This window comes from Capsicum annuum, unplaced genomic scaffold (genome assembly GCF_002878395.1).
Source record: "Capsicum annuum cultivar UCD-10X-F1 unplaced genomic scaffold, UCD10Xv1.1 ctg2833, whole genome shotgun sequence".
In the NCBI taxonomy this organism is placed as follows: Eukaryota; Viridiplantae; Streptophyta; class Magnoliopsida; order Solanales; family Solanaceae; genus Capsicum; species Capsicum annuum.
Window position 1 is genome coordinate 917,712 of NW_025834755.1, and position 15,299 is coordinate 933,010.

General features: G+C 39.0%; 1 protein-coding gene across 7 annotated transcripts in view; it reads left to right on the forward strand.

The window, feature by feature from the left end:
* The first annotated feature begins 215 nt into the window (after window positions 1-215).
* LOC107854406 (K(+) efflux antiporter 3, chloroplastic) overlaps window positions 216-15,299 on the forward strand; it is a 58,843-nt gene continuing 43,759 nt past the window's right edge. For 2 of the 7 annotated variants that reach the window (XM_016699420.2, XM_047402837.1), the window contains exons 1-3: window positions 251-501; window positions 1,089-1,469; window positions 2,763-2,864. In XM_016699420.2, the coding sequence (XP_016554906.1) occupies window positions 466-501; window positions 1,089-1,469; window positions 2,763-2,864 (519 nt within the window). In that variant the 5' untranslated portion in view covers window positions 251-465. Of the gene's footprint in view, window positions 615-1,088; window positions 1,470-1,938; window positions 1,956-2,762; window positions 2,865-13,081; window positions 14,263-15,299 lie in introns of those variants that run through there. The other 5 variants (XM_016699418.2, XM_016699417.2, XM_016699419.2 and 2 more) reach the window with 5 other exon arrangements.

Below are 15,299 nucleotides of genomic sequence, written 5' to 3' on the forward strand. Positions count from 1 at the left end.
ATAACTTACAAAATTTGAATTGCATATCCAAATCTAACATTAACTTCAGATAAATGTGATTTTAATCATGGTTCTATATGGCATATCAAACGGACCCTAAATTGGTATCGTGGACAGCCAATCAGATTTTGGAGATTTTGGGTTGGGATAAATTGATGTGTCGTGTGGGGACCATCCAAAAATAGTGGAGAAAAGAATAGGAAGAGAAAAGGCCACGTGAAAAGGTGAGAAAATCTCTAAAATTCATTTTGGTCCATGAACCGTTGCTTCAACAGAGATGGTTAGCTAATCAATCCTTCTCCTACAACTCCCGCTTTTCTCTCTCTCCTCTAAACAGCGTGGCCACTCGTCACCCTCTTCATTTCCTTTTTTTGGCTTTTCCTTCATGTTCAATTCTAAAATCCATTGCGCAATTTATGCTTGGTGTCTTTCATACTTTTTTGTCTTCAGAATTAAGTAAATACTATGTGTGACTTAGTCCTTCCCTGTTCAGGTCCCAAGGTATGAACGGAAATATTTGTGTTCTTCTTTCCGTTTCTGCATCTCTCTTGATTTAGGTTTTGGACCCAAAAATGGTTGAGAGCTGTATCTTCTTCTAAATACTTTTTGCACATGTAAGCAAGAGCTTTCCCGGGCCCTCCAAATTCCAAGCATCTAGAATTACATCGCTGCCGCGACTGCTATGTTGTTCTATAGTAGCTGTTTAAGAACAATCCCTCATTTTTCTTAATGGACAATGAGAATGAAGTTTGGATAGTCTCATATGACATCATGCATATATATACACACACACACACATACATATATGCTCTTCATCTTACATTAGAAGTTTTTTGTGAATTTAGCATTTTATGCATTTGCAGCACTTGTTCTAGACTTAATGGATTGTACTAAAAAACCAAAAAGGTTACACCCAGACGCATGGGTTGAATTATGCTGTGCATAAATTCTTACCTTTGTCCTAGTGCTGCTTTTCTTTCATGTTCTTTATAGTCTCTCACTCTCTCTGTATCTGTTTAAAATTGTCTAGTCATCATAGACTCAAATAAATAAGAACTAATTGTACTTTCCCGATGTTTACCTTGCAGGGATATAAGGCAAGAGCTCAAATGAGAACTATGTGGTTCACCTTTTCTGCTTCTTATTTCTATCGACATTATTCTAATGTGTCATATGCCTATACCAAATCCATTCACGTTTCATCCGTTTCTTCATATCACAAGATAAACCATCCATCTTCCAGAAAAAATGGTGTCTGCAAAAGTACACCTTTTTCATCTTCATGCAGTGGGACAGGAGTTTGTATCTTAAAACGCCAGAAATCTTTGAAGTGTAGCTTTCAGATATATGCATCACTTGATGTTGCAAGTGCTGTTGATGTTATCAATGACCTCGGGTTGGACACTTTGACATTCTTAGCTGTGACTGTACTGGTTGTTCCTGCCTTCAAAACCATAAAAGCTAGCCCTGTGAGTTGAATACATTATTCAAGTTCTTCCCTCGTTGTTAGCTTAAATATTATTGGTTATGCCTGTGTGTGTCGACAGATAAGTACTTTATCATGAGTGGTTTCCGCTTTTCAAATCGAGTGCTACTCTCTTTTTATATTTGATACTTTAGGCAAAAAAAGAGTTGACTGAAGCATCTCTTTGCTTTAGTGACGTAAATTTTGCTGATGAATTTTTGGGTCAAAAAAGGCCTTAGATGGCGTCTACATTAGAGATTACACCTGATGATCCTAAGACCAAATAGAGTTTCTGGTCAATCAGTAACAATGTTGGTGTAATGCAGGTAATTTATAAGGGAAGGTGGATATTGTTCAGTGTGGCCTAAAAAGGAAAAGCAGCCATGTATATGATATCAGCTTCTAAAAATGCCTTTCAAAATGAGGATATCCAGGAATAAACACAGGACAGTTTTTTGTAGACCTATTTTCTTGTCCTACATCATGACATGTACAACATTGATCTGAGTGAATTATATGCCTTCATTTGATTAGTATTATCAATATCCTGTGTGAACAATCTCAGCTCACATTGTATCTTGGATTCTATCCTAAGTTAACCTTAAAACATGTAAGTCCTAAATAACGGTATTACACCCTAGTTCAACCCAAAGACTTACTTGCCTGAACTTGTGAAAGTTGCTTTTGACTTGGTGAAAAGAAACTTTAAATTATCTATATTTAAAATTTACCATACTAAATACACTGAGTTTATCTGAACTCAGTTGTTAGTGTTTCAACATAAAATATCAATTCACTGGAAACCTTAGTACTGTATTATGACACTAACTACCAGCCATTTTTAGTACTTGCACTGGCATTTGAGCTAATACATAATCTAGGTGAAGTCTTTGATGTATTTTCCTTCGCTATGAGGGCGTATGTAATGCCTTCCACTGATAATTAACATTTCAAGTCTAGCTCAAGGCTCTTATAGCACATCTGCATTTAACGATCTAGTGTCTCTTCGCTCTGAATGACTCTCTGGCATCCTAGACAAAATCCTGGAAGTTTCTAGAATTGATTATACTTTTAAGACGCGTGAAAAATTCCCTGAAATAATTTGCCACCCATATTTGTAAACAATTGTTTAACTATGCATCTAATGGTTTATACGTGAAAGCATGTATGAATTCATTTGTAAACTTGTCATCTGTTGGAGTTGCATCAAAATTGAATGTCACTGAAGTTTGAGACAGAGATTCTGTAGTACTGATCTCTCATAGTCATATAATGCTGATCTATTTATTGGTTTCAGATACTTGGTTTTTTCTTTGCTGGAGTCGTGCTCAATCAATTTGGTCTGATCAGAAACATCACAGATGTTAAAGTTCTTTCGGAGTGGGGGATTCTTTTCTTGGTAAGCTCATTGGTTGCTTTTTATTCCATATTGAGGGTTTGACCGTGCATGTAGTGTGTTGGTATACAACTTAAAAGCTAGAAACCCAAACCGGTTAATAGTTAATCAGATACGAGTAGGTAGTTTGTCAGTCTTTCCTGTAATTTACGCTTGCTCTTGCTTCTTCATTTCACCATGTTCTATTTATTATTGTTCTGTTCATAAATCCCTACCCCTTTCTCTTTCACTGTCTTAAATAAAACAAAAAGAATGGTGCCCCTTATTATAGTGCAATCATGTATTTGTTGAGAGAATCAGTTACAGAGGAAGTTAGAGGTGACTTCATACTGTTTTGCCCTCTTTCAGCTTATTTATATACTCTATTGTATTTGTTAATGACATCCATGACAAAGTAGCATCGGTTCCTATAAATGTTATTGGTTTAGACATATTTCATGTACCTGTGCTGGTTGGAGGTAGCTGGCACCCCGTGGAATTAGTCGAGGTGAGCACAAGCTGGCTAGGGCACCATAATTATTATATTAAAACAGACAATTCATATTGTAGAGGTCAACCAGTACATATTGTAGAGGTCAACCAGTATTTATATTATTTACTTGCATGTTTAATTTCCTGATGTTTTGTGCTATGTATTAGAATAGGAAGCGCTTATTGATCATCTAAATCAATCAATCAACTATGCCTGAATCTCAAACTAGTTGGCGCTGGCAATATGAATCTTTAGATATTCTGCTCTCTTTGGCCCAATTTTATTGTTTCTCTAAGTGCTCTATTGTGATTGAGCACCTTGGAAATTTGAACTGTCCAAACTTCCAGTTAGCCTGTATTGGGAAGACATTGACAGATCCATAACTACTCACAATTACTTACAGGATAGGCTTAAACATAGTCTGTTGATAGACTTGCATGATATCTGGTTCATGTGGTGGTTTCTGATTTTATATCCATCTTTCCCATCTCTTGCATCCAGACTTATTTGGAAAAAAACTTGTGTTATGTATTTTGTATAGAAAAATCAATGACAACAACGGCATCATGCCCAGTAAAATCTCACAAGTGAGGTCTGGGGAGGGTAAAGTGTACACAAACCTTATCACTATCTTGGGGAGGTAGAGAGGCTATTTCCGAAAGACCCTAGCTTAAGTGTAGCATTTCCAGGTACAAAGCATAGAGAAACAGTGAAGAACATAAATCAGCTAACGCTGGATCAGTGCAAACCCTACTAGAATGAAACAATTATCAGCTACAAATAATGCGATAATCAAAACACAATAAACAACAACATAAGATAGAAAGCCTAAACACTCTAAAACTAGACAACTCTCCTACCCGACTAACCTTGTACTCTATTACACATCCTCCTATCTAAGGTCATGTCCTTGGTAACCTAAAGATGCGCCATGTCCTGTCTAATCACCTCTCCCTAATACTTCTTTGGCCTACCTCTGCCCCTTCCCGTACCTACTATATGCAACCTCTTACAACTCCTCACTGGGGCGTCTGCACCTCGCTTCTGCACATGGCCAAACCATCTCAATCTCACTTTCCTCATCTTGTCCACCACGGAGGCCACTTCCACCTTATCATGAATAACCTCATTCCTGATTCTATCGCACCTGGTATGTCGATACATCCATCTCAACATCCTCATTTTAGCAAAATGCATCTATAACAGTGTCGGTCTAACCACCACTCCATCAATGACAAACAATCAATTAAACGTATGCAGCGAGGCCATTTAGTTGAGATCAGTGATTTAATTTTCGGTCGGGTTAGATTTTTGATTTGGAGGGGGGGGGGGGGGGGGGGGGGGATGGAAGTGATAGCGTATGTTGTGTTGTTTAACATAAAACTTTTTTGTGTGCATTCGTGTTCTGGTGAGTTGAAGATGTAGTTAATTCTTACATTTACACCTAAATATGATAGCTTGCTAGCTTTAGTCTAGTGGTAAGACCACAACTTGTGTTGTTTGGATCAAGCACGGACAGAAGCCAAATATTTACGTGGAGAAGGGTAGAGGAGTGAGCCCATTATCCATCGGGTTTTGGACCTTACGCCATTGGCCCGGGGAGATTGGTTTGCTATAGTGGGAATATTTTGCATGATAAGGAACGCAAAAGAAAAAGAGAAAGCTTTATGCTTTTTTTAGGAGGAAAATAAAAGCTTGTTTCAATAAGCTATGCTAACAAGCTTTCTAAACTCCCAGGGGGTGCATGTTAAGGCGATAAGGCACACGTTAAGTGCCGCTAGCTAACATACGCCTAGATTGGAAAATACCCGAAAACAATGGACGAAGAACAGAATAATAGGCAACCGTTGCTCCTCAACGACCCACCAACAATAGTACACAAATGTCGGGACACTGGTTCTCAAATAGTCACTCCGGAGACTGGAGTTCCTTGGCCACTATCTTTAATCCAACTATCACAATGGGTGGAGGGAGTTAGTAGCGGCTTGAAGGCGTAGCAAGCTCCGAGAAAGGTTCCTACACAGAAACCCTAATTAATCAAGCTATCTAAACCCCAGCCGCCACTTCTGACCGGGGGGGGGGGGGGGGGGATGTATTGACACAAACGATGAGGAAGCTCACCCTCTCGGCAAGCTCCAAGCCTGATGCTATAAAGCCTAATAGAGTTCTGATGAATGGTAAGCAACTGCGATTCTTCCCTCCAGTCTTGAAAGATGGGATTAAAGTAGTTAAACTATACCCTACAAAGTTGGAACAATAACAGAGGAAATGGGGTTGTGCTTTAATAGGGTATATCGATGGAAAGAACCCTTCATTTAAACAAATGTTGAAATTTTTTTATGCTGTCTGGAGATTCGTAGCAAAACCATGAGTATTTCTTCATGAAGATGGATATTTCATATTTCGAATTGCTAATGAAGATAAAGAAAAGATACTACATAATGGACCATATACATATGAATACCGATCAATAGTTTTGAAGCCTTTGTCACCAGATTTCCAGATGAGTAAGGAGTCCTTGAGGCAAATGCCATTATTGAGTAGAATTGCTAGTTACTTGGGCAAACCAGTGTGCACTGATAGTCTGATTGCTGAGGAGGGTTGGATTTTATATGCTAGAATGCTTATCGAAATGGATGTGTCACAACCATTGCCTGAGCACATGTTTATTGAAGAACCTAATGGAAATACCAGGAAACAGGAACTGGATTATGATTGGTGGCCTGAGTACTGTCAAGAATGTATGATTCTTACTGATGAAACACAATACTGCCCAAAGAAGAAGCCACAACCTGAACCTCCTAAACAAGTTCCAGTCCTATTACAAGATTAGAAGTTGAGTCAACCACATTGGATTGCATAAGGCATTCAACCATCTTCTGCTGCATCTGTATCTCAAATTGTAGAATCAGAGCTGTCTGCTGCCACTGAAGTACCACACAAGATTGACCCTAAGAAGAACAAGGGGAAAGAAAAAGTTGATGAGGTGCAGATATCAGCTCCTAATCCTAATAGTGGACAGGTCTGCTGTGAGAATTAATGGAGAAAAATATATTGAATTGTGCTTAAATAATTACATCGAGACCCTATTTATAGACACTATAGTACAATCTTTTTCCAAATAGGATTTTTTTATATACTATTTATATTTCTACTCATATTCTTACACTCCCTCAAGATGGTGCATACAAATCATATGTACCTAGCTTGTTACAAATGCAATTAATACAAGGACCGGTTAGGGACTTGGTGGATATATCTGCAAGTTGATCACTTGACTTCACAAATTTTGTAACAATATCTCCTGAGAGTATCTTTTCTCTGACAAAGTGACAATCAATCTCTATGTGTTTAGTCCTCTCATGAAATATTGGATTTGATGCGATATGAAAGGCTGCTTGATTATCACACACAAGTTCCATCTTAGCAGTTTCTCCAAATTTTAGTTCTCTCAGCAACTGTTTGATCCAAACTAGCTCACAAGTTGCTACAACCAATGCTCGATATTCTGTTTCTGCACTAGATCGAGCAACCACACTCTGTTTCTTACTCTTCCAAGACACCAAATTTCCTCCTACTAAAACACAATATCCGAAGGTAGAACGTCTATCAGAGGGTGATCCTGTCTAATCAATATCTGTGTGTCCAATGATATGCTCGTGACCTAGATCCTCGAAGAGTAGCCCTTTACATGGAGCTGACTTTATATATCGGAGAATACGAACAACTGCATCTCAATGATTATCATAGAAGAAAGTCATAAACTGACTTGCAACACTCACAAGAAAGGATATTTCAGGTCTAGTCACGGTGAGATAATTCAACTTTCCAACCAACCGCCTATATCTTTCAGGTTCACTGAGTGGCTCCCCCTTCCTGGTAGAAGTTTAACATTTGGATCCATAGGAGTGTCAATGGGTCTACATTCCATCATTCCTGTCTCCTCAAGAATGTCTAAGGCATACTTGCGTTGAGAAATAACAATACCTGATCTGGACTGAGCAACCTCAATACCTAGAAAATATTTCAGTCTGTCGAGGTCTTTGGTCTGAAAATGCTGAAAGAGATGTTGCTTCAATTTAGTGATACCCATCTTCATCATTGCCGGTGATAATGATATCATCAACATAAACCACCAGATAAATACACAATTTGGTTGAGAATGTCGATAAAACATTGAGTGATCAGCTCCACTATGAATCATGCCAAACTGTTGAATTACTGTGCTAAATTTTCCAAACCAAGCTCGAGGAGGCTGTTTCGGAGCATAGAGTAACCTGCGCAATCGACATACGAGGCTTTTAGACTCTCCCTGAGCAATAAAACCAGGTAGTTGCTCCATATAGACTTCTTCCTCAAGATCACCATGCAGAAAATCATTTTTAATATCCAACTGATAAAGAGGCCAATGACGAACGATAGTTATAGATAGGAAAAGACGGACATACGCTATTTTAGCCACTGGAGAGAGTGTCACTATAATCAAGCCCAAATATTTGCGTTTATCCTTTGGCAACAAGGCGAGCCTTAAGCTGATCAACCTGACCGTCTGGACCAACTTTGACTGCATAAACCTAAGTACCACTCGCATGTAAAGTAAACATCTCATCTATCATTGCTTGCTTCCATCCTGAATGAGAAAGTGCTTCACCTATAGTCTTAGGGATGGAAATAGAGGACAAAGATGATACAAAAGCATAATGGGGTGATGATAAAAGATGATAACTCAAGAAAGTATAGTGTGGGTTAGCATTATGAGTGGAACACATACCTTTTTGTCGTGCAACTGATTGGCTAGGAGAAGGCAAGTCCACAGTAGGAGAAGGCAAGTCCACAGTAGGAGTAGCGTTCGACGCATGACATGAATCATTTGGGACTATTGGTGGACGCGGACGACGATGATAAGTCAGAAGTGGTGGCATTGCAGTAGGAGACGTAGAAGTAACCGTTGATTCTTTAAAGGTTGATTCGGGTAAGTTCGAAGTTACGGGTAAGACTAAGGTGGTGCGGGTAAGACTGGAGATACGGGTAAAATCTCAGAGATATCTAGATGATCAGAAGATACATATAGTAAGGTTGAGATTTAAAAAAAGTGACATCGGCGGACATAAAGTAGCGACGAAGATCCGGTGAATAACAAGGATACCCTTTTTGAACTCGAGAGTACTAGGAAGACACACTTGAGAGCACGGGGGGCTAATTTATATTTTCCAGGGGCTAAGTTATGAACAAAGCATGTGCTCCCAACCAAAGACACGAGGGGGGATAAAGTAGAGATGTGGCTGTGGAAACAATATAGAATGGGGAACCTTATTCTGAATGGAAGATGATGACATTTTATTAACTTAGTAACAAGATGTGAGGATTGCATCACCCTAAAATTGCAGCGGAACACGAGATTCAATGAGAAGAGTGCGAGCAGTCTCAAGAAGATGCCTATTTTTCCTTTCTGCTATACCATTCTGCTGAGGGGTGTACGGACAAGATGTTTGGTGGACAATTCCTTGATGAGTCATGAACTCCTGAAATTGAGAGGATAAGTATTCTAAGGCATTATCACTACGAAAAGTACGAATAGAAACACTAAATTGAGTTTGTATTTCAGCACAAAATTTTTGAATATAGAGAATATATCATAACGATCTTTCATTAAGAAAGCCCAAGTACATTTTGAAAAATCATCAATGAAACTAACAAAATAACGAAAACCTAAAGGTGAACTGACTCTACTAGGACCTCAAATACCAGAATGTACTAATGAGAAAATAGACTCTGCACGACTCTCAATACTACATGGGAAAGTAGCACGGGTGTGTTTCCCAAGTTGGCATGACTCACAATCAAATGTGGATAAACTAGACAAACTAGGCACCATCTTTTGTAGCTTGGATAAACTCGGATGTCTCAAATGTTTGTGAATTAGGTTTGGAGGGTCTGTAACGGAGCATGCTGTGAATGAATTTGAAGAGGTAAGATGGTAAAGGCCTTGTGATTCATGTCCTGCGCCAATCGTTTGTCCTATACTGCAGTCCTTCTTTAAAAAAGAGTCATAAAAAAAAGTTATGCTACAATTAAGGGCACGTGTCAAACGATTAACAGATGCAAGATTAAAAGGACAACCAGGGACATAAAGAACATAGTCTAGAGTGATAGAAGATAGGGGTTTGGCTTGTCCAATTCCTTTTGGTTTTGTTCGGATCCCATTGGCTAAAGTAATAGCAGGAAGAGATTGTGAATAAACAATATTAGACAAAAGTGATTTGTTACCAGAAATATGATCAGAAACACCTGAGTCTACAACCCATATCCAAGAGTACTAGACTGTGAAATACAAGCAAAAAGATTACCAGCAACAGAAGCATCAGGTTGGGCAATTGAGGCTACTTGTGGAGATGTCTGCTTACTTGCTCGAAGGAACTCATCATATTCTGTTTGGGCAATATGAGCATTATTGGATGGTCGATTAGGTTGTGGAGATATCTGCTTACTTGCTTGATTTCGAAGGAACTCATTATGTTCCTTTACAACAATAGGATCATAACTGGGTGGTGGATCATGCAAAGTATGACATATATCCTGAGTGTGTCCAACTTTATGACAATAATTACACTAAGATCGAGATTTTCTAGAACGACCTTCTCTTCTCCGATTTTTCATAGGCTAATATGTTCGTTTTTCTATGGTTTGAGATGCAAGAATAGAAGAGTCAACAGTGGGTGATGAAACTACTTTATGACTAGGAGGCGCGGCAAGACGAAGCAGACGAGAGAATAACTCATCAATTGTAGGAATCGTAGGACTAGCTAAAATCTGATCACGTACAGCATCATGGTCAGTTTAAAGTCAAGCGAGTGTAAGAACTAAAAACATATGTCTGTGCTCTTATTGTTTTTCCACATCCACAGTGACGGGCATCAATGTATCAAATTCTTCCATGACCGCTTGTACTTGTCCCAAGTAAGTAGACATATCGGATTCTTGTTTCTTCAAGTTGGTCATTCGAGATATCATATCATAAAAACGAAATATGTCATTAGTGTATAATGCACGAACCTTTTCCCAAACTAAATAACACGTCTAGAATAGACGAAACAACGGCATCAACTTGGAATCAATAGATCGCCATAAGAGACTACATAATTGAGCGTCAACTTTCCGCGCTAGATTTTGCCTTTTCATTTACCACACTAACCTTGTTCTCTAAGTGATCTTGGACACCTTGACCTTTGTACCACAACTCAATCGAGGAAGGCCAGGCTAAATAATTTAAACTTCCCATTAAAGGTTCGGAAGTGATCATAGGACTTATACTTCCAATTCCTATATTTTTGGAGCCAAAAATATCATGCCCAAAGGACCTCTTGGTAATTTGACTTGAAAACCCTAAGAAACAGTTGCTGAATCTGAAAATAAGTACCAAAAAAATATGAAGTCGCCAAAATTTAGGTTCCGGCGATCCGAATCTCAAAATACTTGACGGAATTTGGAAAATATTGAGTGGTCGGAGTCGGAATAGATCGGCGACCCCAACGGAAAAAAGAACAACTCAAAAATTCGATCGGAGATGGTCTCACGCGCCGCGCGTGACGAGATCTTGCCGAAATTTCAGGATTCCGGCTGGCGAGTGCATGGCTGGTAATATTTCGGTGGTTTTGGTCGGGTTTTTGTCGCCTAATCTTTCTGATCCTCTTGGTGGTGTTGTATTTTTCACACAACCCACAAAATAAAATATGACACAAATTAGTCACCAGAATTGACGCACGGTGACTGAGTTATTTTTTTTCTGATGTTTCTCACCAACGCTCTTATACCATGTGAGAATTAATGGAGAAAAATATTATTGAATTGTGTGTTTACATAATTACATCGAGACCCTATTTATAGACACTATAGTACAATCATTTTCCAAGCAGGCTTTTTGTATATACTATTCCTATTTCTACTCATATTCTAACATTTGCAACAGAAGAGACTAACGTACAGGAGGCATATACACTTGGTCTATTAGGGTTTATACAAGGTCCTAAGTAGCCTCACAGCTCCAACGTGATTTTTGGCTCTTGGAATATAAGGGGGCTGAATCAGCCCTTTAAACAGAAGGAGCTAAAGCTCTTTCTTACTCATGACAGAATTAATCTACTGGGATGTTTAGAGACTAATTTAAAGTATAGTAAAAGGGATACTCTTACAAAGTTACTAGGCAAAGACTGGACTTGCACAACTGATTATTTACTAGAGCAGACTGGAAGATTGTGTATTTGTTGGAAACACCAACATGTAGATATACCAACTTGGCTAGCTAGACCATAACTGGTTCACCGCTATGTTGAAGATAAAGGGTCCACTTTTGCTACTTATGTGACTTTTATATATGGATATTGTTAGAATATGAATAGGAATAGCATATTGAATTCTACTTAGAAAGGGATTGTAATGTAGTGTCCTATTAGGAATAGGATTAGAATGTAGTGTCCATAAATAGAGTCTCAATGTAATAATTTAAAAACAACAATTCAATAATATTTTCTCTCATATTTTTCACATGGTATCAGAGCAGGTTTTGTGAGAAAATTTCTGGGAAGAAAACTCAATAAGACAGCCCGGTATTTCAATTTCCGGCGATTGTTAAGTCCAATTTGAGCCCTCATCTACTTTTTAAGTGTTGTGTACGAAAACCAACACCACCGCGAGGTGAGAAACACCTAGGAGAGCAAACCCCAGTGCTCGAATCTTATCTCTGGCGATCCACGCGCTGCCAGAACTTTCAGATCTGCGCCTCATGCGCTTCACGCGCCGGCGCATGCAGTTTATTCTAGCTAGTTTCCGGCCAAGTTTTTTTTTCCAGCTAGGCCGCCACTTCATTACAAGGCTATACCAATAGTTTTTTCTTGATTCCGACAAGTCTTTCAAGACTCCGATCACCGAAACCTAAATTCCGGCGATTTTTTCGGCAGTTTCTTTTTTTAGTAGCCTCGCTTATTCATTCCGAGGCTGCTCATATGATTATTTTCTGATTCCGAGCAACTTTCGAACATTAGATCTTATATCCGGGGATTTTTCTTTTTTTTTTCGGGGCCAAATTCCAACAATATTTCTTATTCATGATTAAATCTGAGTCTTAATGAGGAGATCAAAAACTCAGATGTCATAGCTTATGAAGAATCAACAAAGGGAAGGTCGATTTGGAATATCTCGACCTAGGTGTAGTTATTGTAAAAAGCTTGGACATACTCGTGGCGTATGCTATTCTCGACCTAAGTGTAGTTATTGTAAAAGGCTTGGACATACTCGTGGAATATGCTATTCTTTGCATGGTCGACTATCCAAAAATGCTCATATTGCTCAGTCTAACACCACAGGTAATCAATGTGTATATTTATCTGAGAAGGAATATAATGAGTGTCTTCAGTATTAAGCAAGTAAGCATATATTTCTACCAATAGCCTCAACGGCAAAATCTCCTGCCTTTGGATCGTGGGTTATGGACTCAGGTGCTTTTGACCATGTTTCTGGTGACAAATCACTTCTGTCTGATATTGTTTATTCATAATCTTTTCGTGCTTTTACTTTAGCTAATGGAATTTTAACAGAGCCTAAAGGAGTTGGACAAACCAAACCCTTATCTTCTGTTACTCTAGACTCTATTCTTTATGTCCCTAGTTGTCCTTTTAATCTTGCATCTGTTAGTCGTTTGACACGTGCCCTTAATTGTAGTATAACTTTTTTTGATGATTCTTTTCTAATGCAGGACCGCAAAACGGGACAGACAATTGGCATAGGACATGAATCACAGGGCCTTTACCATCTTACCTCTTCAAATTCCTTCACAGCATGCTCCGCTAGAGATCCTCCTGACCTTATTCACAAACGTTTGGGACATCCTAGTTTATCCAAGCTACAATAGATGGTGCCTAGTTTGTCTAGTCTATCCACATTAGATTGTGAGTCGTGTCAACTTGGGAAACACACCCGTGCTACTTTTTCACGTAGTATTGAGAGTCGCTCAGAGCCTATTTTCTCATTAGTTCATTCCGATATTTGGGGTCCTAGTAGAGTCAGTTCACCCTTAGGATTTCGTTACTTTGTTACTTTCATCGATGATTTTTCAAGATGTACTTGGGTTTACTTAATGAAAGATAGTTCCGAGTTATTATCTATATTCAAAGGTTTTTGTGCTGAAATACAAAATCAATTTGGTGTTTCTATTCGTGCTTTTCGTAGTGATAATGCCTTAGAATACTTATCCTCCCAGTTTCAGGAGTTCATGACTCATCAAGGAATCATTCACCAAACATCATGTCCATACACCCCTCAGCAGAAAGGAAAAATAGGCATCTCATTGAGATTGCTCGCACTCTTCTCATTGAAATCCCATGTTCCACTGCGTTTTTGGGGCGATGCGGTCTTCACATCTTGCTATCTCATTAACAGAATGCCATCATCTTCGATTCAGAATAAGGTTCCCCATTCCATATTATTTCCTTAGTCATATCTCTACTCTATCCCCCTTCGTGTTTTCGGGAGCACATGTTTTGTTCATAACTTAGCCCCAGGAAAAGATAAATTGGCCCATCATGCTCTCAAATGTGTCTTCCTTGGTTACTTTCGAGTTCAAAAAGGGTATCAATGCTATTCACCTGATCTGGGTCGCTACCTTATGTCCGCTGATGTCACATTCTTTGAATCTCAACCTTTTTATACATTTTCTGATCATCTTAATATCTCTGAGGTTTTACCAATACCTCCAGTCTTACCCACACCAATCTTTGAGTATGGTTACTTCTCCATCTCCAGCTACAGTGCCACCACTTTTGACTTATCACCGATGCCCACGTCCAGTATCAGTCCCAGATGATTCATGTTCTGCGCCTGACGCTTCCCCTACTGCGGACCTGGCTCTTCCTAGTCAATCAGTTGCACTTCAAAAAGGTATAAGATCCACTCATAATGCTAACCCAAATTATACTTTCTTGAGTTATCATCGTTTGTCATCACCCCATTATGCTTTTGTATCATCTTTGTCCTCTATTTCCATTCCTAAGACTACAGGTGAAGCACTTTCCCATTCAGGTTGGAAACAGGCTATGATTGATTAGATGTCTGCTTTACATACGAGTGGTACTTGGGAGCTTGTTTTCCTTCCTGCAAGTAAATCTACTGTTGGTTATCGTTGGGTTTATACAGTCAAAGTTGGTCTAGATGGTCAGGTTGATCTGTTGAAGGATCGCCTTGTTGCCAAAGGATATACAGAGATATTTGGGCTTGATTATAGTCACACTTTCTCCCCTGTGGCTAAAATAGAACCTGTTTGTCTTTTTCTCTCTATGGCTGCCGTTCGTCATTGGTCTCTTTATCAATTGGACATTAAGAATGCTTTTCTGCATGGTGATCTTGAGGAAAATGTTTATATGGAGCAACCACCTGATTTTGTTACTCAGGGGGAGTCTAGTAGCCTTGTATGTCGATTGCGCAAGTCACTCTATGGTTTGAAACAATCTTCTCGAGCCTAGTTCAGACAGTTTAGCACAGTTATTCAGGAGTTTGGCATGATTCGTAGTGGAGTTGATCATTCAGTGTTTTATCGCCATTCTGAACCAAATATGTGTATTTATTTGGTGGTTTATGTTGACGATATTGTTATCACCGGCAATGATCAAGATGGCATCACTAACTTGAAGTAACATCTCTTTCAGCATTTCCAAACTAAAGACCTTGGTAGATTGAAATACTTTCTAGGTATTGAGATTGCTCAGTTCACCTCAGGTGTTGTTATTTCTCAACGCAGGTATGCTTTAGACATTCTTGCGGAAACAGGAATGATGGGATGTCGACCCATTGACAGTCCTGTGGATCCAAATGATAATCTTCTGCCAGGACAGGGGGAGCCACTCAGTGATCTTGAAAGGTATAGGCGGTTGGTTGGAAAGTTGAATTATCTCACAGTGACTAGACCTGACATCTCTTTT